At 41.3% G+C, this 26589-nt stretch overlaps 2 protein-coding genes across 3 annotated transcripts in view; one reads left to right on the top strand and one right to left on the bottom strand.

Moving 5' to 3' along the window:
* The window catches only part of LOC111862707, a 268559-nt gene that overhangs the window by 216421 nt on the left and 25549 nt on the right, over positions 1-26589 (bottom strand). The window lies entirely within an intron of this gene.
* On the top strand, positions 10655-26506 carry LOC111862708 (facilitated trehalose transporter Tret1). Its single transcript, XM_023848328.2, has 2 exons — positions 10655-10863; positions 24318-26506. The coding sequence occupies exons 1-2, from the start codon at positions 10746-10748 to the stop codon at positions 25769-25771; spliced, it is 1572 nt and encodes a 523-aa protein (XP_023704096.1). The 5' UTR covers positions 10655-10745; the 3' UTR covers positions 25772-26506.

The raw sequence follows: 26589 nt of genomic DNA, 5'->3' as shown, positions 1-26589 counted from the left end.
TGTACTGCGATGTGGAAAGCGTGAGAAAAAAAGAAGTGTTAATTAGAGTCAGTGAGCAGAGGAATATCCTACATGAAATAAGAAAACGGAAGGCTAATTGGATTGGCCATGTTTTACGCAGAAATTGCCTTCTAAAAGAAGCTATCGAAGGAAAGATAGATGGGCGGATAGAAGTGACAAGAAGACGAGGAAGAAGACGTAAGAAGATGCTGGATGACCTTGGGGACAGAAGAGGATACTGTCATTTGAAGGAGAAAGCTCTAGATCGCATTAAGTGGAGGAATTGTTTTGAAAGAGACTGTGGACCTGTCGTCTTGACAGATTACTGATGATGATGATGACTGCAATTGTAATAGCACCACGTGATGTGCTCCTCGTTGTGCCTCATTCACAATTGCTTCAGTCCAGGCACATTCTACGCTTCGCAATGCTGGCATGTAAATCTCTGTCAAATTGACCGATTGTTCTGACCATTCGATTTCCATAAAATTATGGGAATTTCTTGAGTTACTTGCGCACTGATATTATTGTATTTAAGGATCCTGCTGTAGTGTATCGCTTTGTACATACATATTTCCGTCTTTTAACCACTTTACACCCCACCAGGAAGATTCCTGGTACTCGTTTCTGTTAGAGGCTGAGCCGACCCCAGACGGCTGGAAGGATCAGGTCAACTGAAAAAAACCAATGACCTAATCGGGAATCGATCCAGCGACCTTCCATCTTGTAGCACAGTGCCTCAACCAACTACGCTACCGCGTACCCTTATATAAGCTAGTGAGGTTAGTTAGCTCGTTCCTTTGTTATCGGAGAAGGAAGACGTTACACTCCGCTCGCAAGGAGAGACGAGAAATTCTCCCGCAAAGCGAGACAGTCAAAAGTAAATGTCGTAATATCTCACAACTTTCTACATGGACTGAGGAAGATCGCGAGTACCTATATCAGAATATTCGGCCTTCGAACGGAGATTAGAAGGAGTGACCATCCTAATATATATTATCAAAGGCAGGAACACTTCTACCAGACTACACAGCGTCAAATGCCAGATTCTTCACAGTCGCTGAAGACAGAACCTCGTGTTCTCATGCACAAAGCAATCCAATGATTACATTCTGTAAGCAGCAACTAAATGAATAATTCTATCTTCTCCGTACAGTCCGTTGAAAGTCAGCCGACGTTTCGGAGTAACATTGAAGATAAATCCGACATGTTCCTCCGAAATGTCAGTTGCATTTCGAGAGACTAGACGACGTTATAAAAAGTAAAGCTATCCTTATAACAGGCCGTGGAGGCCCATAGGGCTGTGAGACGTCGAGGCTCCCACATTTTCTAGACAATCTGCTCACCGATGGCGGTGAGGTTTACAGCCTCACGCGCCAGCCGGCCTTTACCGCCAGGAAGATTCCTGGTACTCATTTCTGTTAGGGACTGAGTCGACCCCAGGGTCATAATGCTCCTGGAACGATTAGGTGAATTAAAAAATCGAGTGACTTCAGCGGGAATAGAACTGGCGACCTTCCGACTTGTAGCATAGCACCTCAACCACCTACGCTACCGATGACGTCATTGTGCTTTTCAACTGACCTAATCCTTCCAGCCGTACTGTGACCCTGGGGTCGACTCAGCCTCTAACAGAGCAGTTCTCATCCATTATGCCTGGAAGAAACCCTTGAAACAATCTTCAAGTCTCAGGGAACCGCTGCATAAAAATTAATATAAATGAGTACCAGGTATCTTACTGAGGGCAAAATTCGGCCGGCGCGTAAGGCTGACAATCTCACCGCCATCTGTGAGACGACTGTCTAGAAAATGTGGGAGCCTCGACGTCTCACAGCCCTATGGGCCTCCAAGGCCTGTTACAGGGATAGCTTTAAATTTATTCTTTCCAGAGCATTATATGCCAGAAGACAGAAGTTTCATAACCACCGCTGTGAGAACCTCAACTCCTACGCAGTTCAAACATGAGTGTGGAAGAAGAAGAGATAAACTTGTGAATCGGTTCAAACGGAACAGATATTCCCAAGTTGCCTTTAAATAACTGGTTTCTGAATCAAAACTTATGTTTGTAATTGCACATTTTATCTCCGTAGTACTTCCTTTCACGTCATATCCGCATGAAAAACTTCAGTCTGTTAACAGAATCCTCTACAGGCGCGTCCACATTAATCGTGCTCGTGATCGCCAGGCTTGTGCTCGTAGGGAGACTCGTCTGGCTTTTACTTCTGCTCGTAAATCTTCGTCCACACTACTTCAGTTGCTCGCCAGGCTTCGGCGCGTGAGGATCCGTGTATTTACTCGTAGTGTGTATAGGCTGTAGTCGTATTTTAATTTACTGGCTATAGTTTTTAAATTAAAAATTAAAAATTTGCTTGTCTCGTGACTTGTCATATCGTCCACATTACTCGCAAGCATAGCGAGTCCCACTAACACGAGCACGAGTAATGTGGACGCGCCTTAAGGCTTACATCGGTTCGGTAGATACACACAACAACGGCAGCTCTGGCAAGCAGACGGTCAGATCTGGGCAAATGAAACCTTAGTTTTTGTGTTTCTCCTACTATAGTCGTGATGCATTCCCGTAAACTGAGTGTTGCCTGAGAGGTAGGCAACACACGGAACTGGACGATTTCCCCCTATGATGGCTATGCTGAGATGCGGTGCGGTACATATTTACTGCCATTCCCCTGAAGCGATCAGCATCACATCTCAGAATACAGAACTATCCATAGTCATCGACGTTGAGGACATCAAATTCGCATTTCTACTTCTTTAGCAATTTCTAACGGACTAACAAGTTGCCCCCCCGTAAACTTTCTACCCTTACAGACCGCTGCATTTGTATCCCAAATACTCTTCAACAGGAGGATCACACCGTTACAGACAAACAGTTGCTTTCAATACAAGCTCCATGCTACCGTTACAGATTCACTAATAACGTGTTTTGTTATTTCTGTTCTTATTGTGGTCGCTTTTAATAGGAGTATTAATTCTCGTTCCTGCCTGCGTGCCCTCCCTTACCGCTGCTAAGAAACGGGGTCTCCACTTCGACGAGAAGAGGGTTCGGGCTGTCAGTGTAGGAGCTTGACTCAGCAGAGCAGCGAACCTCCACCTCCTCCCACTCGGATCGTGGCAATATTGTCTGTGTTCAATATAACCTAATACATCGGGGCACACAGAAGAGGGAACGGTTAACGTAACAGCCAAGACAGAGGAGATAGTCGCTGTTAAACAACGGCGGTAAACACGTTACTGCCATTGCTAGACAACGGCCGTTATATTATTGTATATGCGCAGACACATCAAAATGTTTTAGCCTACTTTTTCTATGTCGAAAAAAATAAAAGTAGGCTTGAGCCCACTTTGCCCTGTATCTCTGTGTGTATCCCCCTTATCACTGCTAGGCAACGGCTCGGTAAAAAACTTCCCGCGGCAACGAATGCAAACGCAACAATAGAAGGATTGTTAGACGTGTCGTTTTGTATGTGGTGCATCTTGTGTCAAAGGGAAGTACGCGATTAGTTCTTCCCAGAACTTCTTCTCGTTATTAGTGACACATCAGTACTTTTAAATACTTCAGTTCTGTGACGGTAAATTACGAACGATATTCTAAACTCACAGCTAAGTTAGGTTATTGATTTTTTAAAATACCTAATACCTACCTTGCATTATTCGAATATGATGACCGTCCAGTGGGGGAAACGTTCCTCCAATCAATGCAGAATTTATAAGAAACAAGTTAGAATACATAGGAATTGCGCAACAATTGCGGCACATTAGCTCTGTATTGTCCTCTAAATAGCAAAGAATCACTTTCGTTTACTTACTTCGAAATCTGTAGTCTTAAAATAAAGAATAATGGACATAAAATGTGTCTAATTTTTCTCCGCAAATTCTATCTCAAACATTTTTCGCTCCGATAAACATCTAGCGAGTTCGAGACATGCGCAAAAGCGCACGTAGATTATTGTGTGAAGCTTCAGTTGTAGTTGTTTGATATTTACTGAAATTGGTGTGTACTGACCAATGCTATGAACTTAATAACGTGCATTTTTTAAATTTTCGTTTCCAATATGGCAAAAACAGAATCAAAATCATATTTATCTTATTTCCATAGTTCAGGAAATCATCCCTCCATATACAATAACTCATTTCTTCTTACTTAAGCTCGAAAGAACTTCGGAAGCCTAGCACTACGATGTACACTCTACTGAGGAGTGATGCTAGGCTGTACACGTCCCAGAGAGTCGTCTCTCAAAAATCTGTCGGCGCCTTCACAGAACGTTTCAAAGACAAGCATCGTCGTCAAATGAGTTCTGTTACACGTCCGTGTTGATCTCGCTGCTGCCAGAAACATGATTCACTTCGCGACGTGTCAGCGCCGAAACGCGCTGTGAAGATTCCAACGAATTTGTGAGTGCTGACTTTACTGCCTGTGAATTAGACCTCGTGCATTACCTTCATAAATAAAGGTAAAACAAGTAATATTATCCCTGTGCTCAATTAAGCATAACGTCTAGTAGAAGCAGAGGGGGAGCGGAGGAATAGCTGCATCCATTCGTAATTTATGTTCTAGATTAAAGTGACTGCTTATCTTCACGACCACCTTTACCCCCGGAAATATTTCAAAGGAGGTATAAAGACCCCAGAAGCGGTATTGAAGCTTTGGAGAAAAGTTCCTGTCCTGCCAGCAAAGGAAATCGGATTCCTATATCCTTGTCACTATCCTGACTGAGCTATGCAGCCTGCCTAATTATAGACACATCACAGGTACATTTCCCAACCCCGGGCGCCATAAAGTTTTCTCCAGGGGCGGCCGAAAAATGGACCAATGGAAAAGTTAATTTAATTTTAATCCTCGAGTGCCACATTAAATTACAAACATACAGTTTAACAAAATACGCAATAACTTCACATCATTAAAATTAATTTGTAGGCCTAAACACTTTTTGACATTAATGAATAACATTTCGCTGATGCCTATAGGTTNGGGGGGGGGGTGGTAAAATAATTTTATTCGAATTGTCACGCGTCAGTGACTATAACGTGGCTTGTATTAGTAACTGCATTTATTGAACGTTTATAAACGGTAACTACACAACAAATACTTACAGCACTGTCACTAATTTACACTCTACAGATCACTGCAGCGTGAGCCGGCGTAGGGCATAGTTACGGGCTGGGCGGCCTATGGGTCGGAGTTTGAGTCCCGGTAGTGTAAAAAATAGTTTCTCCTCCATGGTGTTCAAATGGAATCTGCGGCCCACCCACCTTCCTATTCAATGGGTAACTGGGATTCCTTCCTCAGGGGTGAAGCGGCTATGGTGTGAACATGATCAATCAGCTCCACTTAATGCAGAGGTCAAGAACACTTGGATCTATACATCCAAACCACCATACACCCTCATGGCTTAGTGCTTAATTAGTTAAGTATAGGGACAATTTTATCCTTTACCTTAGATCATTATAACTACAGCACTCAGAGAATCTTATGTTCTTTCACTATTAGTTGCTAGGTAGCGGCTGCTAACAATGCAACTCAAGACTGCTAATCACCGACTCTGAACTTCCGACTGACTAAATTTCCCGTTGGTCTTCACTATATAGCCTCGGCATAGACGGCACAGAAAACGCCGCTTCCGAGCGTTCCTCTGTTGTTGCGTGTTGAATCGCTGCTACGGAAACGTGTTTACAGCGCCGTTGCCTAGCAATGACCGCCTCTTCCCGTTCCACCATTCCGGCCTTCGGTAATCATGTCACAGCGTTAAGATAGCCTCACACTAAGAATCTAGGAGCTAATGGGATGACGTAACATGTTTAACGTACCGTTTCTCTGCGTACATTCTACCGAAGACAGACAGACCACAACGAAGAACATGCGTCTTACCTGAAACAAAGAACACAGTGTGAGATGTGAGTGCGGACAGCGCTGCGTTCTGCGGCGTTACGAAGTGCAAGCCGGTACATGTGGCGCCTCCAGCTTCAGGGTCGCAGAATAACCCGGACAAGTTGCAAGCGTATTTTGCTTGTTACTATAGGATTCTGACGATGGTGTATAACACACTGATATATTGGATTTTTGGACTTTATCCATCGTCCTGGTTTTTAAGATAACAAATAAAAACACGACGTTTCGGAAACTGGATCTGTTTCCGTCCTCAGGTGAAGGAAAGCACCTAACGTTCTAACGGACCCAACAGAATAGGTGCTTTCCTTCACCTGAGGACGGAAACAGATCCAGTTTCCGAAACGTCGTGTTTTTATTTGTTATCTTAAAAACCAGGACGATGGATAAAGTCCAAAAATCCAATATATCAGTGCGTATTTTGGTTGCTTCGTGTACTCTTCGACCCTTAAGATGGAGAAGGTAAGCTTTTCCGAAACGTCTGTAAGCTTGTGTCGAATTACACGGCGTAATGTCCCGGACGATAGTACCCTTTGCAGAAAATATTACACGTTCATTACAGACATACCTCGGAGGTACTGCGGGCCATCGCAATGAAGCGAGTCGTATGAAAGTTATGTTCACACTAAACTGTAGTCTATTAAGTCTACATGTCTAAAAAATGTACATAACTTAATTACAAATACTTTATTGCTACGAAGTGCTAACCATCATCTGGGCTTTCAGCGGGTCTAACCCTCCTGCTGCTGGAGGGTCTTACCTCGATGTTGGTGGCTGCCGACTGATCAGGCTGGGGGATGCTGAAGGTTGGGGTGGCTGCGGTAATTTCTTAAAATAAGACAACAGTGAAGTTCGCCTAATCGAGTGACTCTTCCTTTCTGAACACACGCAGTATTTATCTGTTACGTTCGCCGTCTTATATTGGCGCGGTTCGTGGCGCCCCAAAATAATTACAACAGTAACATCAAAGATCACTGATCACATATCACCAAGACAGATGTAATAATAATACAAGTGTTCGAAACATCGCGAGGAATTGTCAGAATGTGACACAGAGACACGAAGTGAGCCCACGCTGTGGGAAAATGCCAGTATACAAACATAAATGTCACAGAGGAATTCGAGGGACCGAATATATGTGCAGTCCATATACTGGAGAACATATCTAGACTTAAGAGAAAGTAAATAACAGGAACTTCTTAACTGTACTTTACAGCTGGACGACCAGAGACTTGGGGTTCGGTTTCCGGCGGAGGCAAAGCAACCGACGCGCACATTGACAGAGGCCTCTTCCTCGGGTGCATAGAAATCGTGGCAAGAAACTGACGACTCACCTCAATTAAATGCCGAGGGTAGGAATGTGTGGAGCTCTACCTCCAATATTTCTCACGTCTTAATGGCGAGGTACTTAATTAAGCACAATTACAACTTAACCTTCCAATTTAGCGCCAAATATATTAGGGTGATCAAAATAAAGACGGTGAGATTGGCGGAACAACTAGCATGCAAGAAAACGCTAAGTCCCCATGAAATTTTATTCCGAAAATCTGAAAGGAAGGAACTAATTTTGAGACCTAGTCGTTGATGACATGATAATATTAAAATAAATATTACAGAAAGTTTGCGAGGGTGAGGAATGCATTCAGCTGGCTCAGGATAGGATTTGTTGGGTGAGAGGGATAGTGTGGATACTGCAATTAACATTAACAGTTCTATCAAAGGCCGATAAAAGTGGCGCGCGGTCTAAGGCACGAACTGTCTTCGCTCGCTCGAAAGCTGGAATAGTGGGTTCGAATCCCATTCAAGGCATGGATGTCTGTACTGTGTGCATTTATTCTTTGTTCTGTGTGTAGCTAGCGGCCTTGCGACGGGCTGATCTTCTGTCGGAGAAGTCCTACCGACTGTGTATAGGATCAAGAAACTGAAAAAGCGGCCAAGGCCCAACAAAGGGCTGTAGGGCCATAATAATAATAATTCAATTCAATTCGTGTTTGTTCACGTGTAAACTTAAAAGCACAGAGGCCAATAACAAAGTTGGCACGAGTACATAGAAATACAGATATAACTAAAAGACGAAATACAAATACGACAGACTATATAATGGCATTAAATTAATAATAGTTCCAAGAAAAATTAAAGTTAGCATTAACAGGCGAGAAAATGAAATAAATGCATTTCGAATGGTTATTCCATTATGTGGTGAGAAAGGACAATACATACACACACATATATAAGTTAATAATAATAATAATAATAATAATAATAATAATAATAATAACCCAATTAATTCTTATTTATTCCTGTGGCAGCTCAACATCCTAATTCAATTCAATTCATGTTTATTTACGTAAAACTTAACAGCACATAGACCNTTCCAAGAAAAATTAAAGTTAGCATTAACAGGCGAGAAAATAAAAAAAATGCATTTCGAATGGTTATTCCATTATGTGGTGAGAAAGGACAATACATACACACACATATATAAGTTAATAATAATAATAATAATAATAATAATAATAATAATAATAACCCAATTAATTCTTATTTATTCCTGTGGCAGCTCAACATCCTAATTCAATTCAATTCATGTTTATTTACGTAAAACTTAACAGCACATAGACCAATTAAAAAGTTAGCATGAGTACATAGAATTACATAAAAATAATTAAAAAACAAATAAAAATTTGAGAGTCTACATGACAATAGATTAATAATAATGCAAAGAAAAATTAAAGTTAACGTTAACAGGAGAGAACAATAAAATGAGACCACATACACAGAAGTAATATTAAGAGTATCATTAACAAATATTATTAACAATTTTAGGTTCAGTGTCACTGACAGAAACTGTTCCGATTGCAAATATGTCGAGATCTTTACCCACCGCGTTGGCAGCATAGGCGCACCGAGCAGAAGGACAGTGTTTATGAGAGGGACAAATACCAGACAATGACAAGTCCCTAAGATTGCTGGGAGAAACACGAAGGCCAACGTTTTCCAAAAGAGAAGCGCAGGATTTAAGACCCTGAAAGACCTGAACAAGGAAAAGTGCATCAAGGTGATGTCTCCATTTATGTAAAGATTGCAGACTTAATTTCTCTAAAGCATCAGTATAAGCATATGGAATATGAGGGGAAAAACGATAAAAACAGACGGACGCAAACTTCTGCTGGATGCGCTCAAGCTTATTGGCATTAGTCGAGGTGATGGAGTTCCAAACTACTGAGGCATATTCCAACTTGGACCTGACTAAAGTAAAATATAGTACATACAGACTCTCCATGGAGGAAAACCTGTAGGTAATGGAGCGAATAAGGCCTAAAAGCTTTATGCATTCAGAAAATATGTAATTAACATGTGTGTGAAAATGTAACTCTGAATCAAAGAAAACACCCAGGTCCTTAGTACTGCTGGTGCGTGTAATGATATCAGACAAAGCTGATACCCGTAGCTCAGAAAATTTGTTTTTCTGGTGTATGATACAACACGCGTTTTAGCAATATTAAGTTTCATGGAGTTAGCAGTGCACCAGTCACTTACGGAATTAATGTCAGATTGAAGAGGCCATCATTAGGAGAGTTAATAATGCGTAGAATTTTTAGATCATAGGCAAAAATTAGAAATGTACAGTAGTTAACGGAATAGCATAGGTCATTTATAAATACGTTGAAAAGAAAAGGCCCCAGAACAGAGCCTTGCGGCACCCCGGACTTTACATGAAAAGGCAGGAAGAGAGTGCCAGAAACGCGAACGCGAGACTGTCTGTGGGTTAAGTAACTGCGAAACCAGCTAACATAAGCATCAGAGAACCTGAAGGAGCTTAATTTATGCAAGAGCATATTATGCGGGACGGGGTCAAAAGCATTAGAAAGATCAAAATAGACGGCATCAGCTTGACGCTGACCGCGGACAACAGGCGTCAAGAAGTCGAGAAACGTCACCAAACTGGTAACTCTAGATTTAGTTCTGGTAAAGCCATAATAATAATAATAATTATAAATTTTATAAAAGGAGGCGAGTGTCTTGAAAAGCTGCGAACTTCTCACCGAGAGTTCTACATGTTATTAGGTACGACCCTTGATTGACATAGGCCAACTTGGAGAGCATCATTCTGGGCTTGAACCGTAATCATCATAATCATCTCCTTCTTCCTCTTATTCGAAGTTTCTTCCCTTCAAGAGCCCTTGCGCCCAGCTTCCTTCTCCTGCGGCTTTCTGCAACTTCTGCGGACAGGTTTCGTTCCCGTGTTTATTTTCTTATATCCTAATTACGGACTTTCCGCGGTCTGTCCCTTTTCCTGCGCTCTCTTGGGATTCATTCAAACGCCTGGGGCGCTAAGTGGGGCTCTTCCATTAGAGGTACATGCCCACACCACATTAGTCACCTCTCATCTATCTGATATCGTTGTTTTTCTTTATTTCAATGTCTTCTCCAATTACCTCATTCCGGACTTTAGCCATGGTCTAAATTTGCATTATGACATCAGGAAAATATTTCATCGAAACTAGACTGCTACATGAATACATAAAGTAAGATAATAATATTTTTTTGCTTTCTAAAAACTCCAATATAAAACAACAAAAAATATATGCACGATATTATGCATAAAACTAATGTTAAGACGATAATAACTCTATGCGCATGTTACATAACGTTCTTATCAAAACGACATATTTGTTCATCGAAACGTCATGTTTACCGTTAAACCGTGCAATATAACTTGATCACGAGGCAGAGCCAATGGGATATTTCGCCGCATGCTCAAAGTGTAATAAACGCGTAACAGATTCGCAGTCTCGGAGTATGTCCCACTATTTCAGTCACATACGGAGACAGCCAGGCAATGGAGGGTGTTCCTGTGGCAACAGTTTCGTCATACAAAACGTACACACAGCAGCAGGCCCCAGTACAGACGGGACAACGCAGGAGCAGACGCGCTCAGTACATTGCGGCAATCGTAGGTGAGTCAGCTTTCCTCTCAGTGACCTCTTCCTCAGCGTGGACCTCATAGAGAATCAAACGAAATTACGAAATCTGCTCCGTACCTCTGCCAATATGTACGGCAGCCATGCCTCTTATCTGAATCGTCATTCTCAGTTACATGTGTGGACTTTCAGTTCTTATTTCGAGAGTTTTAGTTTTCTTTTAAACTTTATCTAACAAACATATAATGAGATATTTATAAGAAAACTTACAGATGTAAATTTTCTGCATCCTCTCGCGGACATAACATAAAACACAAAGATACTGTCACGTTTATTCATGACTATAGACGGGGTTTCGATTGGTGGATAAATATACTGACCACTTATTGGCAGTAGCTACAATTAACTATAACACTATTGCTGATTTTCACGCTACAAATCACTCCACACTAAGTTTTCTCGGTCTATTTTCACTAGATTTTACTTGGTAACCGCTTTCCACAACTACTATTCCTCTTAAGTGTCTTCACTAGACGTTTCCTGGTAACGAATCTTAGCAATGGAGATTCTTCAGCTTCCGCTGCCCGCTGGTTAACACTCCACAGCTGAACCCTCAACTATCCCGCAGCACCAACTCTCTTCAAGATAACTCCTCCGCATGGATCACGCAGAAAACACAGCCTCTATTGTTGACGACGCGCGTCTACGCGCCGTTGCATAGCAACAGAAATTATTCCTTTGATACTCGCGTATTTGTTGCCGCGGGAATATACGTATATTACCAAGTCGTTGTGTAGCAGTAAACGTCTATCCTGCCTTCACTATGCCGACTTTCGGGTGTCATGTCACATTATTATAAAAAGTGCTTTTGACTGCTTCCAATCACAGTTGTTAAAACGATGAGCAAATATTACTTCTTCGAAATCTATTTTGAATGAAGCAAGTAAACTTTAATTTCTTATTTTGAGTTATTCCTTGTTTAAAGATTTAACTAATATGTACTAAGACCAGCAGTACATACAGAACTTCCCGGTTTCCTTCAGCGGACCTAACAGAGAACAGAAAATGATAGTATGAAATTCACTTCTTACTTTTGCCAGTATACACGGTGGCCACCGACGTGCAAGTATTGTGGTAGAATTTTTGGATGCGATTCAAGTCCTTCACTATTTACCGCCCGACTAACTGATAATATCTTACTTAGTATGAGAGTTGTAGCTGCTGTGTGCTGTGATGCTGATGACATGTGGCGAACAACAATTATTTCGTCGTGCTACTACATAAATTATTATTTTTCAACTGACGAAATAAGACTGGAGAATTTTTCTCCTACGAAGCGTACACAATTTTTTTAAACCCATTGCGATCTTCGCTGATCACAACTTTCATATACTGCAGATACGAACATATTGCGAAAAAAAGCTAACTGAACTCAGGACATCACAATGCAGAGATACTGCAGTTCTCTTCTTTACGAGCCCCTAAACCAACGGCCAAAAGATGGTTCGGTCACTGGCCTACAGGGGTAGTATTCGCGAGCTGGGCGCTTGTCAAACTGAAACTTGAAAGACAAGCGTTCAGAATGAAATGTCGTGTTGCATTCCTACACCATATTGCAATTGGGAATGGAGATGTTCTTTGCAAAGCAGTAAATATGAAATGTCGTGTTTTACTCGCATCTCATATTACAGAACTTCAAGGTATGCAATATTCTTCGTGGAGTCGCGCTGTATCGACATGCATATTTCATCCTACACGTACACGGAACATCTAGACAGAGCGACGTACAACTCCTCTTAGGAAAAGAGCGGTTTAGGTCTCGAGATTAAAATTCCAACTACATGGTGATTCGTATAGAATCGGCCCGACGAAATGAGGTGTAATATAAAATATACCATACAGATATTAAAGTAACTTACATATATGTTATCTTGGATTGTGTGCCGTGATCAGAGCAGGTGTTGAAAGTGTCCGCCGTTTTCAAGTAGGCATTAGAAACACTCGCTTTTCAACAGTGAACTCCATGACTGTCGCCTGCGCACTGCAGACACGTTTCGGGATTGTCCTTGACCTTGCAGCATAAGGGCTGCCATCATGCACACACCATTCGACTCAGCACGGCCCACGGATTATTACGTCGTAATTGTGGGCGGTTATATGCATCACCTGCGGAATTATTAGCAAATTCATCGGGCCCGTTCTATACGAATCACCCTGTATATCAAGCGGTGACTTTCACGCTACAACTGCAGGAACGTGTCACCCATACACAATCCTAACTAGGCGTATCGCGCCATTTGTTATCATACTCTGCGGTCAGATTATGAGAAATTAGGCCATCAAGTGGCGCCCCCATCGGCGTTCCCGTGAACTCCCAGCAAATGAAACCGACACGGAGCCAATGTTACGTGGAAGAAGAAGAACCGGACGTGTGATTAGAAGAGTTTAAGTGTGGTAGTCAGTGATAGTTTGTGATAACTGAGAAGGTATTGGGAGTGGGTAATTCAGTGACACTTGTATAGCTCCCGCGTTATAAATACGTGAAGACTACTGACGAGAGAGTGAAGAGATTACTGTGTAGGATTTGTAAAGTGTGCAAACCGGCAAGAGTGTTATAATCAATTGTAGTTACGACCTGCACGTTGTTAAATAAATCAATTAACAATCTGAACGGCGTCTTCAGTAGACAAAACACATTACACTTGTGTCAGAATTGGTTTCGAACTTAAACACGCCTCGACGAATGATTGAATTTACGAGTGCATAAAGTGTTATCCTGCCAAAAAAAAACGGATACACAGCAAATGTTGAAATTGCTGCTGGCCAGGATGGAAACTATCCATATTCCAATTTTGAAATTTTAGTGAGGGATATGTCTAGAACAGTATGTATTTTAATATGTAATATTGACCTTTGGCACATTTTAACACAATATTCGAGTCATAACCCGAACTATAAACTCAAATTGGAATTTGGATTGTAATGTTATTGGTAAATGTAAAAAATGACTCAATTTTGATAATTCAATAATGACATGTGTGTTCGTAGAACCACGTGATGATGACTTCTGCAGAGCGAATATGTAGTGGGATGTAAATAAACTGACACGAATACTAAATATTTTAATATCGATTAATAATGAACTGCTTATTGACGGCTCTCCATTATACCAGAAATAAATGGAAGAAATTTCGCAATCAGAATTTGAATAACATCCAGAAAACTTACGGCAATATTTATACATAACTTTAACAGCTGTGAATCCGTGCACATTAGAAGAGTATAAAGTAAATTCCATATCATTGTGACGTGCCGTCCATCACTGGTCAACGGCTAGCAATTCCTAGGCAGCAATGCCTAGGAAATCATTGCTCCAGAGATGAAAATCCAACAGTGGGGACTCCACCGTCTTTTGTAACGAAATGTATTCCCGCGGCAACAAGAGATTCGTTTGCATAGCAGCGGGCGAAACTAAATCCTTCGACAAGGTGTTCCCTAATCAGTCCGAGTGCAGGATATAACAGTTCGTATCCGGCAAGTGACCAGTTAGTTCGTATCTGTAGTTACGTACAGCTGAGCTCCGAGCAGAAGACACTTCACCGAGATTAGGGGTGCGAGAGTGTATAACACTGAAGAGGAGTCGTCTGGAAACGTTATAATTGTGAATAACTGTATTTGTGAGTGTAAAGAGTGATCGTTCAATAAATATTCGTCCAAATCCGAGACCCAAGTAAATTTTCTTATCGCTGTGCTTAAGAAACAAGCGACAATATCTTTGGATAATCTCTATTCGGTCAGCTGTAGGAAAGGGAACTTAACGGTAGTTATATTTTTAAATCTTGATTTTCTGAATTAAAATCAAATGTGAAAACCTTTAAAATTTTCTCTAAAATTTAAATTTAAAATTTAAAATTGTTAGGATTACTCGCCCTATGTCTAAAGTGCTGCAGCGGCTAGTTCTTGTTTCCACACTGTACAGGTATTATTCTGTGTGGTCTTCCTGTGTGCGTGCCGCTGCACGTGTAGTAATTTAATCTACATACCAGACAGATATCAACGAGGTAGATGTTGATAATAACGAAGAAAATAACAATGTGTTTTTAAATGTTAAATTTTAGACTGGGTTCAGTGTGGCAGCAACGTAAGAGTATACATCTGATGATGGCCGTTAGAGGCCGAAACATGTAGTGTAGAAGAGAGCAAGATCAAAGACATATAATATATATTGTTTGCATTTGGGACGGAGTTTGTGTCATTTGTCGTGTAGAGTGCAACAGGATGCTTAAATATAATATAATAATAGTGAAAACTTAACTACAGCCAACTATTTTTATATACTATTATGCATCTTTTTGTGTCTATAGATTTAAGGGTTTTTATGTCGTCACAAAACATTATAAGCGATTAAATTAGAATATATCGATAGATCAGTCAGTTTACTAGACTGGCTATTACATGTTGCAGAAGTGGTTGACAACCATCAGTTTCCTGTTTATGAGGCCCCCGTGTCTAATTATTGTAATCTATTCATTTTCACTCTAGTCTTACGAGCAGGACGAACGGGCGAGGCCTGGGAACCTCCTAGTACAGCGATACTCCTCCCTCCCCGCAATAAAATGACCCTACTTTTTCTCAAGCTTTTTCACTTTCAGGTATTTTTCTGCTACACTTTCCACATCTCTTTCCGTTTGTAAATACAGAGTGGTTTTATATTACTGTTGGGGATTCCATGGCCTATAATTTTCAAAGTGGCAAAATAAAATAAAACTGCTTACGGAATATGAAAATGTAACTAAAAAATTATAGCGCTGCCAAATGAAACTTTTCAGAGTTACATTTTCATATACTTGCATTTTATTTTGTTGCTTCCAGTTTGAAAATCATAGGTCACGGAACCCCCGACAATCATTTAGAACCACCCTCTATAATACCCGAAAAATCGCTAAAGATTTCTGTCTCCTCCTCCAACTGAAACCCAGATCACAGCCCATGTTAGCTTTGTTAACATTTGCTTGTACACTGAATGATCACCTTTTTTTTTTTTTTTGAAATTTTTCGAATCTGCAAACGAAAAGAGTGCGCTTGAAGCAGATCGTAGCAGAATCGAAGCCAGATTTCACCTGAATTCATATGACAAGTGAAACATCAAGCAGTCCCTTGACAAAACCATACCCATCACAGATAATTAAGTGAGAGAGAACAACATGGGGGCACTCTCACGGATGAATGATTTGCGAGCAAACTTTAATAAATGTCGTGCAATGTATACAGTACTAATGGAAAACTAATTAAAACACTGCATAATACATGCACTATGTGGAAATGCTGGAGACAGGTATAAAAATATATATTTTAACCTACACAGTAAAAGTTGAACTATATAAAGCTATAGAAGATACGTTTGTGTGTGGCCCATAACTCTGTCATATTTCATGCAAATGTCCAATGATTTCATATTAATATTGACATACGCATAATTAGTAACATTATAAATGTCTACAGGCATAAATTAGCACAAAACGGAGCCTATAATTTAAATATCTGAAAATATCAGCTGCATACTCAAAAAAGATAAAGTTTTCGCTGTTTAATTAATTAAGCACTATGCCATGAACACATATCAGGGAGTGTAGTTATAGCTTCACGCTCCGGCCGATTTACTTCCGTGGAAATCATTCCCGTACCCATTGGATAGGAGGCTGGGTGGGTCACGGAGCTGGTATAGATGCTGTGTAGAAGAGAAATAATCCCCCTATCGCGACTCGAACCCGGACCTTCAAGCCCGTCGCTATACCGATTGAACTATCCCGACTCCTCAGCCGTGTCCTCAAAATACAAAAATTCTTTGCCAATTTTTCTTCTATGCTGAACTTTCGTCCTGTGTGTATGCATAGCGATAAGATCCAACAGCAGCAAATGGCTGCACCAGCTTGTTTGTTACTCTGACAAGAACTGAACGCCATAGCCATAGTACGGGATACGACAAAAATTGCATTCCTGTGATTTATGTCATGGGTCATTTGCCTCGTGTATTAGATACGATGCATAAATGTCCCTGAAAAATCACATGTTCCATTTGTCCCAGTGGATAGTTCATTAACATGTCAAAGCACCGACAATATTATGCATATACACCGCATATTTTAACTTGAAACGGCTCTATATTTTACTCAAACAGATAATATTATTGTATGTAGACACGTTGCTAGGCAACGACCGCGAAATAAGCAAGAAAACAAAAGCCGTTGCCAAGTAATGATTCTGCAAACAACGACCGTTGCTAGGCAATGACTCAATAGTGTCATGTGGGCAGCCCACCAGACATGAACGCAACAATTTCACAGCAACAGAGGAAAGCTGTTTTCTGTGCGGTCAGAAGCGAGATGTTATAAGCAGGCCAAGTTAAGAGCTGGAGAGTTGTTGGCTCGTGAGTGAGTCAGAGAGTTAGATAACCGCTGGAGTTCAGTTGTTGGAAGCTGTTTCTGCCAGTAGCTGACAGCTCAGGCCGGGGACAGTTAAGGAACCGAGAGGAAGGGGGAAAGTTTGCTGTTGGAAGCCGCTATGAAGCAACGGCTAGTGGAGACTGTTACAGACTGAGAAGACCTAGTGTGCCCTACAGTGATTTGTGAAGAGTGTAGAACAGCGAAAGCATAATCCTTACTTGTAGTTACGAGTTGCAAGAGTTCAATATATCCGATTGCCAATCCGAACCCGTCCACAGTCACTAAAACACGTGACAATATATTGCTACGAGTTTAGTAGGATTCTCAGGACAAAAAAAAACCAACAACAATCGCTTCCTTGAACAGAATTAACCGGTTGGACTTCGTAAGGGAGGTGCTGTACGTTTCCGAACTTCTCATTATAATATAAACGAACCTCATGTTTCATAGGATTAATCATATACATTTAGTGCGAAATTTTTAATTTCCGATATAGGCTCGATTCGGTAACTTGAAAAATAAAAGCAGAGATTAAAAGTTAAATTTCACATTCTGGCGATACTTTAACAATCAAAATCTTCTCATTCTTAATTGTCGTATAGAAATTTTGTCGAAGAAACGGAAAAAATATCAGCATATATGGAAGCACCACTACCCCGAGTAACAGGAACGAAAAGGGGAATTGCATACTAGTCGTGGGGTCACATCCATGTCATACAGTTCTTCGAAACGAACGTGACGGCTATGTCATCTGCGCATGTCCTGTATCGTCAAACTCTCAACATATAAGCACCGTTCAGACATTCCTGATGACAAGGTTGTCGAAATCTCATATAAGGACAGCGAGTCACTTCACACGTTTCCTGAAATCCTGGAAACGTGCATAAGGATACATTCCATACCAACTCCAAGAAGCTTTACTTTCAGATTTTCTAATTTTCATTATTTACTTGCTCATGGAGCTGAGCCCTTCCGGAGGAGCCACCAATTCTGCAGCTACTCAAGAATTTCCCAGCATTTTATGGAACCCGAAAGTTCATTACCGTGTTCACAAGAGCCTTCCACTGGTACCTATCCTGAGCCACATGAATCCAATCGATACCATCCCATCCTATCTCTTTAAAATCCATTTTAATATCGTCCACCCACCTACGCCTTGGTCATCCCAGTGGCTCTTTCCTTCTGGATTTCCCAGCAATATCCTATATGCATTCTTCTTCTCCCCCATTCGTGCTAGATGCCCTATCCACCTCATCCTCCTTGACTAATTTTCATATTACATGAAAATGTAATTGAGCATAAATGTTAATTATATGCAGAAAAGAAAGACACATTTAACTTACTTTTCTAAAGTAGGCTTATGAGATCTCCCTCCTGTCTGTGTGTCTAGGTGCATCTCTTCAACCGTTGCTAGGCTTATGAAAGGAGAGCATGTGGGTGTCTCTGTGTCCTCTAATCTTTGCTAGGCAACAACTCGGTAAAGACTTTCCAGCGGCAACGAAGTATTGTTGTAGGCGTTGTTTTCTATACGGTCCGTGCCGTATCAAATGAAAGTAAATGATAAGTTCTTCCCAGAACTTGTTACTTTGTGTTTAACCAGAGGGCCCTTTAAAAATATGTGTGTGAGGACAAATGTCACATACATGAATAAAGCCACATGTAATAAAAAATGTTAAGGGACAGAAATGTTTGCGTTTCTAAGCGAATAAACGAAAATAAAAATGTACTTGTCAAAACTAGACAATTACTGTTGTTGACATCTTTTCGTGTTTCTTTATAACTGGAATCCCTTATGCTTTCTTTTCGGAATACCCATTAACAATAGTAACATTTTAGTTGTTTTCACACATTTTAATTGCTACTCTACGCAAAATTCTGCTGATCTCTCAATACGCGCCGGTCACAATAGCAGAGCGCTGTTAGCACATGAACTGTCATCGCTCGCTCAGACGCTGGAATCGTGGGTTCGAATCGCACTAAGGGCATGGATGTTTTATGTGTGTATGTGTTTATTCTGTGTTTGTGTTGTCCTGTGTTTAGGTACAGGCCTTGCAACAAGCTGATAACAACAATAAGTATTCCTACCGTCTGTAAAAGTGATCATGAAAGAGAATGCAGTGGTGAGGGCCCACTAGGGCTGTAGAACCAATAAACATAAAATCCTAATTATTCTTGGACTGACTGTAGAGCAACTGGTGGAATGCAGATTTGCAGATGAAACCGAAGTACTCGGAGAAAACCTGCACCAGTGCCTCTTTGTTCACCACAAATCCCTCATGACCTGACTCGGCTTCGAACCCGGGCCTATAATATATATATATACACATACACATTTTTATGAATATATGGATGGCGCATCCCACTCATCTATGAGATAGAGACATTCTTACGTAATCACTTTGTTATATTTTATTTCCGATATCAGTGGTCTGACTATTAAGCCAATTTAGTTATATATCAGCCTCTACTTCCGGTTTCCCTTTTGTTACTGTGCTCATGTAAGCTAGGAAAGCCTGTATTTATGGCATGGAACAGGGAATAAGAATTGGGTTCATAGCCGTATATTAATAATACACAAACATGTTACGTAAACAATACGTATAATATCCATTAATGAGCAAGATAACAAGAACGAAAGTACAGACAATCCAAGATATATACAAAAGGCTTCACACTGAATATTGCGCCATCAAATTCCTCCACTCAAATTGTGGCCTCCAAGGGCCGCCACATTGTATCGTCACATTCCCACTCGCAAGTCCGGTACCATTAGCGGATCTCAAATGATTTTCTTGCTTTCTGTGACTTTTCCTTAAAAATATTCCTCCCATTTCTCCGAGTAACAGCAGTAACTTTCTTGCTCGTCTAGGAACATATCCATAATATTTGTGAACCCTGGATATAGAGGGCCATTTTTCTTCTTCTTTAATTTTGTCCTGTTGGCAAATATGTCATGCTCCTCTGTTTTCTTCCATAGGTAGTAGAAGTTAACTAACTCAGCGACTGATCGTGTTCTCACCTTATTTCTTTGGATAGTGTGGAAATCTTTACCATAATGTTGAAGGCCTTCCTGAAAATTTTCACGTTCTTCCTCAGACCAGAGACTCAAGGTGTCAGCTGGAGGCACAACATTCATGCGGAGTCTTCTTAGTGCTTCTTCAGTGTCATAACCACACTGATGTAATAAGTAGAGCGCCTGCTCGTCATCTCTCGTGTGAATCCCAGCACTGAACCCCTGTGCTCTCACGAGAAAGTCCTCTGTATCCTTTCCCGACAGATAATTCGGGCTCCACAACAACTTATCTTCATTTTCATAAGGCTGAACATTATCGTAGTTACAAAGACATTCAGGAATTTCTGCCTGATGAGCACTCCCCACCTTGATTGTTCTTCTCCACTTCACTTCCTCCTCCCTCTGTTGCCGCCTTGATGTGTCGCAACACTTCATGTCGTGAAACAAGACTTCGAGGAGTATTCTTGCGACGTCACCTTATTACTATTCCACGTAACTACAGTTCAACGTGACTATAACACAAAATGTTGAACAAGTAATTTCAAAGTTGCTCCTTTGGTATTAACAACTCTCACTAGAATGTCGAACTGTCCGTGCTGGCTAACCACTGGCTTCTGTTAACACACACCCTGCCTTCTGTCGGCACACTGTCCTCTATCGGTTCTCAGCTTCGCTTCTTATACTGTTGCCTGTTACCCTAGCAACAGCAGCAGCGTCCGCTGTTACGGCATAGCGGGGAACTGTTTACTGGCCTGTTGTCTAGCAGCTCCTCCGCTATTACGTCACAGCGGGGAAGTGTTTACTGACAACACGTGCGTTATCGCGTAGCGCTAAGTCCACGATTCCCAACACTTCACAGTCAATCTGTCCTCAAAACCGTAATAGTCCTCAAATGTCATGTCTTCTTTCAATCCAGCGTACTACTGCATCACTCTGCCTCTTACTGCTTCAGCTCGGACGTCTGCTCACTTACACAACTGCGTCGCAGAAAAAACACATTTCACGTGACCGCTACCTACTACTGACCTGTCGTGTAACCGCACCAGCGTGGCGTCAACCGGCCAGTTTATTGGTGCTCTGGATCTTACACGGCAACCGTGTTGTCACATCAACACATGCCACGTCATCGATAACCACTGCTGTCATGTCCCCTCAAGAGTAATCTGCCCGCGCGTTGCATAACAACGATCCGTGTACGGGCACGAAGAAACTATGGCGGCGTTTGTGTTCCGGACGTTGCGTGGAAGTTGGTCTATGTGTCACAACATATTGCATGCTTTCTCCTCGATTTGGAATTGAAAATTTATTATTTTCTTTACGTCTTTTGAAGTCAAATCTTTCTCATTAATTAAGATTTTATTATCGTCACCTTAGAGTGTTGGGCTCGGACTAACATGCTGGTGAATATAATTTCAGTCGATCAAATGAGCTTTAAGGAAATATTTCATTCTAGAGTCGAGTTCTTATATTGGGCCTATATGTCACATAAATCATATCGAATTGATGAATAATATTAGGCTGAATTTTACACAATGTAAAGACCACACGGAGCTATTAAACCATATGATTAGTAGGAGATGTGCAATTCACAGTGAAATAACTAACGTTAGGGGCACGCGGTAGCGTCGTTGGTTGAGGCACTATTCTACAGCCGGAAGGTTCTGGGTTCGAATTCCGATTAGGTGAATTTTTTATATTTACCTGATCTTTCCACCTGCTCTATTTCGCTGTGGTCGACTCAGACTGTAACAGAAACGCGTACCAAGAATCTTCCTGGGAGGTAAAGGGCGGCCGGTGCGTAACGCTCACAGCCTCGCCGCCATCTCTGAGCCGATTGTCTAGAGAGAACGTGAGAGCCTCGCCGTCTCACAACCCTATGGGCCTTCATGTCCTCTTACAGGGAATACTTTTATTTGTAACTACTATTAATTGTGCCATGAAAACGGCTAAAACAGAAGGTGTCAGATAGGAGGGAGATATTTGTGACTCATGTTAGCAGCGACTGATGTTTCATTTTTTCGAGGTCGTTACCCAATAATGGGTCTACACGCTACAATATCATCACTTGAAAAAAGGTCAAGGCAACTAAAAATATTTTTGCATAAAATTTATATTATAAAAGCATGAAACAATCTCAAGAAGGAAGAGAGTGCCCTTGTGGAGGCGAGGTCGAATACCTCCACCGTGACCTTGCGGGTCATAGGAGGCGACGAAAATGGAAGTCTCAATTATGAGACAGTAAAATATTGTCGCCAGTCCCAAGAGACTCGTACCCGAGAAAGACTGCGCTGGCAAGAGCCAGCAGCATATACAAAAGACAGACCCGTCCTCTCGTCAGAGAAGGCGCCCCACAGAAACAAGACCGTAACTGTCAAACGGTAATAATTAATATCTGGCCATGAGCCCCAGATGGCGCTCGACACAAAGACTTATTTACTGACTGACCGTCAGTCGCAATGTGACTTTGACTTTGAAGAAAGAAAAGTACATACGGCGCATGAATGCTAATATAAAGTTTATTTAGGGGAGAGAATTAGGTGTCCGAAACCATGGACGTGAATAGGAACCGATATGTAGGATTGGACATTCTCACAGCAGTGGTTATACTAACAAGTAGTATCTTGTGGGATGTAACTGCGCATAGTCCGCTGAAAGTCAACCTACGTTTCGGAGGAACATATCGCCTCCACCTGCAGGGTCGAGCTATTTGCTTGCTACCTGCTTCATGTGGGTTTCTTGCTTGGCTTATTCTCCTACCCTGAAAATGGATGCGACATTTTCTACCCGAAACTTCTGTTGCCTTTGAACGGACTACTGAGCAGTTTATCCCAGAAAACAGGATTCTTTAAGAATCAGTATGACTTCGGTCTCACATCCATTATGCTCTCTGCAAATGCTCATTTGTAGAAATATAGAGTAGCATTCCGACACAGAATAGAAAACTTTTTCAAAATGCTGTATAAAAAAATGTGCATTATTCGACATCATTGTGGAAAAAAGAAACATAATTTCCTTCAAAACTACTGGTATCTTTGCTGACATTTAAAGAAACTAGTTACAGAAACCAAGTTTTTGACACCAGACGTCATTTTCTTTGTCTCCTTTGACGCCTCTCAGAACACACGTGTAGGAACAGCAGCTTCTTAATGGTAGGAATTGCCTTAGGTTCGAATCTGAGTCTTATGTTACGATCGACGGTCAGTCGGTCAGTCGGTCAGTCTGTCTTGGAATAAAGCACCCATCTTGGGCTTGCGACCAAATTTTTATTACTGTCAGACAATTGCGGGTTTGTTGATGTGGGGCGCTCTCTCTGAAGAGAGGACGGGTCTGCCATTTACAATTGCTGCTGGTCCTTGGCAGCGCAGCCATTCTCGGGTTCGAGTCCTATTGGACTCGCGACCATATTTTACTTTCTCATATTCGAGAATTCCCTTTTCGTCGCCTTCTACGGCTCGCAGGGTTACAAACCCAGGCCGGCTAGACAGAATAACATGTACAATGTAAATACATTTTACTCGTACATTCTGCATTGTACACTGTAAAAGACAGACCCGTCCTCTAGTCAGAGAGGGCGCTCCTCATCAACAAACCCGTAACTGTCAGGTAGAAAGAAATGGTATTAAGTCCAAAATGTGTGCTTGACACCAAGAGAGACCGGCCGACTGACCGTCTGTCGTAACATCACTCTGTCTTTGACTAGGCAGAATCAGAGTCCAGTCAGAACTGAGTGAACCCTAGGCAGTCAAGAAAGAAAAGTTCGGCTGAAGATTTATTGAGTTATTGTAATTTATTGAGATTACGAGTGGATGTACAAGGAGTCCAATAAATCCGATAATCACATCCGTAACCCTGTTATTATTAGTCACGCAGCCATAAATGCTGTTATAGATCTATAAAAGTAGCCATCAAATGATGCACGCCGTTTACAGCGCCTGTCTAGGAAAAGACTTCCCTAAAATATAAAGTGCACTAAAAAATCCCCGTGTTCTCTTCCAATAAAAGGAGATATTCATGTGTTTTTTTATATGTTGCAGTGAACTTGGCGACATTCTCGTATGGAACTTGCGTAGGATGGCCTTCGTCAGCAATACCAACACTACAGTCCAGTGAAGTTCCTACGGGCAAGAACCCTGTGACTGAAGACGAGGCTTCATGGATAGGATCACTCATGTTTGTGGGGTTTCTATGTGGGACCCCTATATTTGGTTACATCTCAGATAAATTTGGTCGGAAAGTTGCTGGCTTATTGATAGCAGTTCCTGCCATTATCAGCTGGCTCGTCATCATCCTCTGTAGCAGTATACATCTCATTTTCGTAGCCAGGTTCCTCTCTGGTTTAAGCACCGGTGGCGTTCTACTTCTGGTTCCAATATACGTGGGCGAAATCTGCGAAGACAGCATCAGAGGAACTCTAGGGTCATATCTGGCAATATTCGGAAATATCGGCGTTCTTTTCTCTTATGTTATCGGTTCTTACACTTTATACCATGACTTCGCAATAATATGCCTCTCTCTACCTGTTCTATTTCTCGTCACGTTCTTGTGGATGCCCGAAACACCGATCTATTTGTTACGAAAGGGCGAAGTCAAAGAGGCTAAGAGATCCTTGGAATGGTTTCGTGGAGGGAAAGGAAAAGACCTTGAAGAAGAGCTGACCAAGATGTCACTCTCACTTAAGGAAATACAAGAAAGGAATTCCTGCAGGAGCTTGTATAAAGATCTGTTACTAGATCGAGGTGTGAGACGAGCCTTGATCATCGGCATTGCCGTATCTGCTACGCAAATGCTGTCAGGTGCCTATGTAATTCTCACCTACACTGCGCCTATTTTCCGCATGACCGGAAGTGAGCTATCGCCTCAAGTATCAAGTATGATAGTCGGCTCGCTTCTCGTGGCTGCGTCCATTTTGGCCTGTCCTCTGATGGACCGTGTTGGCCGGAAGGTTCTTCTCGTGTTCTCTGAAACTGTAATGGGGATTTGTCTCATTGCCCTGGGAGCTTACTTCTACTTGCAAGATCAAGGTGTCGACCTGACCAAAGCCGGCTTCATCCCAGTCGTGTGTTTGGGGTTGCATCTCTTCTCCTCCGCAGCAGGCATTGGGCCGGTGAATATGGTGCTCCTCTCAGAATTATTCCTACCACACGTCAGAAGCACATCGGCAAGTATCTCCACCTTCGTGATGGCATTCACGGCAATTGTTGTCACCAAGTTCTACAGTGATCTCAACAATGCCATTGGAATTTACGGCTCATATTGGTGCTTTGCCGTGTGCTGCTTCCTAGGCGCAATCTTTTCAGTAACTTATGTTCCAGAAACTAAAAACAGGGATGTATATAGTATTTATGCTGAGCTTAGTGGGAAAGAATCCAGCATAATACCGGTGAAGAAATCGTACAATATGCGGGACACACCAAAGGAGTACAGAGTGCAGGGAATCTTACCGAACGCCAAATCACCATCATCCGAACACGATATATGTGCCCATTAAAGATGTACAGGATACTTAAAAATATTATAAAATGTATCAAATTTGTATAAATCGTTCGTTTCTTTATTCTAAAATCCCATAAATTTGGACTTAATTCACTAACCCGTTAAAATTTATTTCACTTTTAATCTTCACTAAATATACGCGAGATCTGACCGGAGCTCGTCACCACGTACATTATAGTAGATGGAAAAACGTGTAAAAAATAGTACCATTAGTTTAAGAATATTTTACAGTTATAATTTCTGATTTTAGGAATAATGTTGCAAAATTACATTTACATTCACTACAGGGTTCAAAAGGAATTAATAATAATATATTGAGACTTTGGCTTTTATTCGATTTTAAAGTTATTAATTGTAGAAGTGCGGGAACATTGAAAACAGTTACAAAGTAGTGTAACAAAAACTGTAAAGAGTTTACTGTTGAGCGGGTCTTTTCTCATAGGTTCTTTTAGTCACTATTCTTCCTTTTCAACGATAAGTTGCTTTTGGCATCGTGATGCGTGAAAAACACAAAGTAACAAAGGGAAATGTAGCTTCGCTTAACCCACAACTGTATAACGCGTCAACTAAAGCGTCAGTTATGGCGTTGGTCCGCTCATGTGGGACTACTGAACCGCTCAAGGCAGCCAACTTATGGAAAACTACAGTGTTGGCAACTCTAATTCTTCTCAAAAAGTATTTCAATAATCGAAATGAATAAAACTGGATTCATATTTTTCATAAATATAAGAAATAGCAACCATTTTATTTCTATTAAAACGTAATTTACTACTTTGTATAAATAAAATAATTTAATTCAAATCCAACAACTTT

Source organism: Cryptotermes secundus, unplaced genomic scaffold, assembly GCF_002891405.2.
Source record: "Cryptotermes secundus unplaced genomic scaffold, Csec_1.0 scaffold5, whole genome shotgun sequence".
NCBI classification, from domain to species: Eukaryota; Metazoa; Arthropoda; class Insecta; order Blattodea; family Kalotermitidae; genus Cryptotermes; species Cryptotermes secundus.
The sequence above is the reverse complement of the archived record's forward strand: the minus strand, read 5'-3'. Positions and strand labels throughout refer to the sequence as shown.